At 40.5% G+C, this 2,500-nt stretch overlaps 1 protein-coding gene across 1 annotated transcript in view; it reads left to right on the forward strand.

The window, feature by feature from the left end:
- Nucleotides 1-68, forward strand: part of LOC123514928 (cilia- and flagella-associated protein 251-like) — a gene marked incomplete at its 5' end in the record, with an annotated part of 5,637 nt that extends 5,569 nt beyond the window's left edge. The window contains one exon of the mRNA XM_045273186.1: nucleotides 22-68. Within this exon, the coding sequence (XP_045129121.1) occupies nucleotides 22-68 (47 nt within the window). The remainder of the gene's footprint in view (nucleotides 1-21) is intronic.
- Nucleotides 69-2,500: the final 2,432 nt, after the last annotated feature.

Consider the following 2,500-nt stretch of genomic DNA (forward strand, 5'->3'; position numbering starts at 1 on the left):
TAATGCCCCCTTTGCCTCCAGGTCCCCTCCCCTGCCACAAGCCAATGAAAAAATTTAAGCCTATCTAAAGCCTATGTAAGCCTAAATAGGCCTGCCATTAAATTGTAAGGGTCTGTTAAAATAGTCCCGTTTTCTACGATGCTTCTCAGAATGTCAGAAAAAAATAATGCACTGTTGTTTTCTCTCTCTTGTAGTTTTCCTCTTGTTTATTACCCAATCCTGCTTTTTTATTTTCATTTTCCTTTTTTCCCTCTATTTTTTTCAGGAAAGATGTTTTATTGTGTGTTTTTGTGTCATTTTATTAGGAAATTTATGCTTCCCTTTCGCGCAAGTGTGAATGTTGATGATCCCAGGCGCTGATTGGCTAAGAGGGACACAAGCTGCACTCTGATTGGTCGAGAGCGCATGACGTCACCAACAATAACAAAACAAATCCACGTGTACTGATTGGCTTAGTTTCCGGTGACGTCATGACAATTTTTTTTTCCTTCATTCTAATTGGTTGAGCTCGTGTTTATGTCATTACTATTATTATTATTGTTGTCTTAGCGAGCTGAAAAGGCTGTAGCATAATTTATCATTGCTGTTGTCATTATTATCGCTGTTATGGCCATTAGAGACAATCAGGACGGGTTTTACAAGTATTTAACATATCAAAACTGCCTTAAAGGAATAGAATAAGGAAATAACAAGAGATATTATTAATTGTGAAAGATGTGACGTGTTTTGTGCTGTCTGAATAAAGAAAGGAAGCGAATTGAAGGTTGTTTGAATTGAGAGAGAGAGAGAGAGAGAGAGAGAGAGAGAGAGAGAGAGAGCTAGTTTCTTCTCATTTTTTTTTTTTTTTTTTGTGTGTGTCGAATCCTGAGCTTCGAGGCTTCAAAATGTTAACCTAGTGTTCACCTGTAGAAGTAAGAGAGAGAGAGAGAGAGAGAGAGAGAGAGAGAGAGAGAGTGTGTGTGTGTTTGTGTGTGTGTCGAATTCTGAGCTTCGAGGCTTCAAATTCTTACCTAGTGTTCACCTGTACAACTACGAGAGAGAGAGAGAGAGAGAGAGAGAGAGAGAGAGAGAGAGAGAGAGAGAGAGAGCACCAACATTATATCATTACCTTATCACCAAACCTCTTCACTCCTCCAACCTTCCCAGTTCACCAGATTACAATGCCCAGTAGTGATGAGGAGAGAAGGAGCGGCACATCACCCCCACCACGACTCGAGACACACTGACCCCTGGGAAGACTCGAGAGGGACATAATGAACGTGACAAACAAAAAATTAAAAAGGAGAGCGATGGAGGGAGAGGAACGTAGGTAATGAATAGATATCGATACATTTTTTGATACATTTTTAGGCTGAATGATACGTGGTTGATACATTATTGATATCTTGAACCAAACTAGTTATTTTTTTATCTATTTCACCTCTCGTCCTTCCTTCATTTCCTTCACCCTTCCTTCATTCTTCCATTTTTTTCCTCCTCCTTACATCATTCTTTATCTTTCACCTCTCATCCTTCCTTCATTCCTTCCTTCATTCCTTCGTCGCCCTTACACCATTATCTCTATTTCACCTTTCACCCTTCCTTCATCCTTCCTTCATTCCTTCATTCCTTCGTCCCTCTTACACCATTATCTCTACTTCACCTCTCACCCTTCCTTCATTCCTTCGTCGCCCTTACACCATTATCTCTACTTCACCTCTCGTCCTTCCTTCATTTCCTTCACCCATCCTTCAATCCTTCTTTCTTTCTCCTCCTCACACTGCGCTGGATACCTTGAGCCATAGCCAAACTTGAAACTCTTAACCCCTTCAGTACCATGACGCGTTTCCATACTCATTGTGGTGACCATTTGGTGATTTTATACAGCTTCAGAAACTCATGAGGAGGGTTAAAAAGGTGAAGACTATGGCCATTAATCTTCTGACCTCCATAGACCCTTCCTAATGTCAATAAAATGGTCTAATGGTACAAATCTCAAGGTAAAAATGTGTCCCAGTACTGAAGGGATTAGAATACTGAAGACTGTGGCCATTAATCTTCTGACCTCCATAGAGCCTTCCTAATGTCAATAAAATGGTCTAATCGTACTCAAATCTCAAGGTAAAAATGTGTCCCAGTATTGAAGGGGTTAAACTGCATAACGCTTTGTAAACTAAGCCATAGATGAAAAGATGCTCTGGTTCACATTATCATTATCACTCTTAACCCCTTCAGTACTGGGACACATTTTTACCTTGAGATTTGAGTGCCATACTGCCATTAGACCATTTTATTGACATTAGGAAGGGTCTATGGAGGTCAGAAGGTTAATGGCCACAGTCTTCACTATTTCAACCCCTTCAGTGCTGGGACGCATTTTTACCTTGAGATTTGAGTGCCATTAGACCATTTTATTGACATTAGGAAGGGTCTATGGAGGTCAGAAGATTAATGGCCACAGTCTTCACTATTTCAACCCCTTCAGTGCTGGGACGCATTTTACCTTGAGATTTGTGCACCA

The sequence above is a fragment of the Portunus trituberculatus genome, chromosome 5 (assembly GCF_017591435.1).
Source record: "Portunus trituberculatus isolate SZX2019 chromosome 5, ASM1759143v1, whole genome shotgun sequence".
Taxonomy (NCBI): Eukaryota; Metazoa; Arthropoda; class Malacostraca; order Decapoda; family Portunidae; genus Portunus; species Portunus trituberculatus.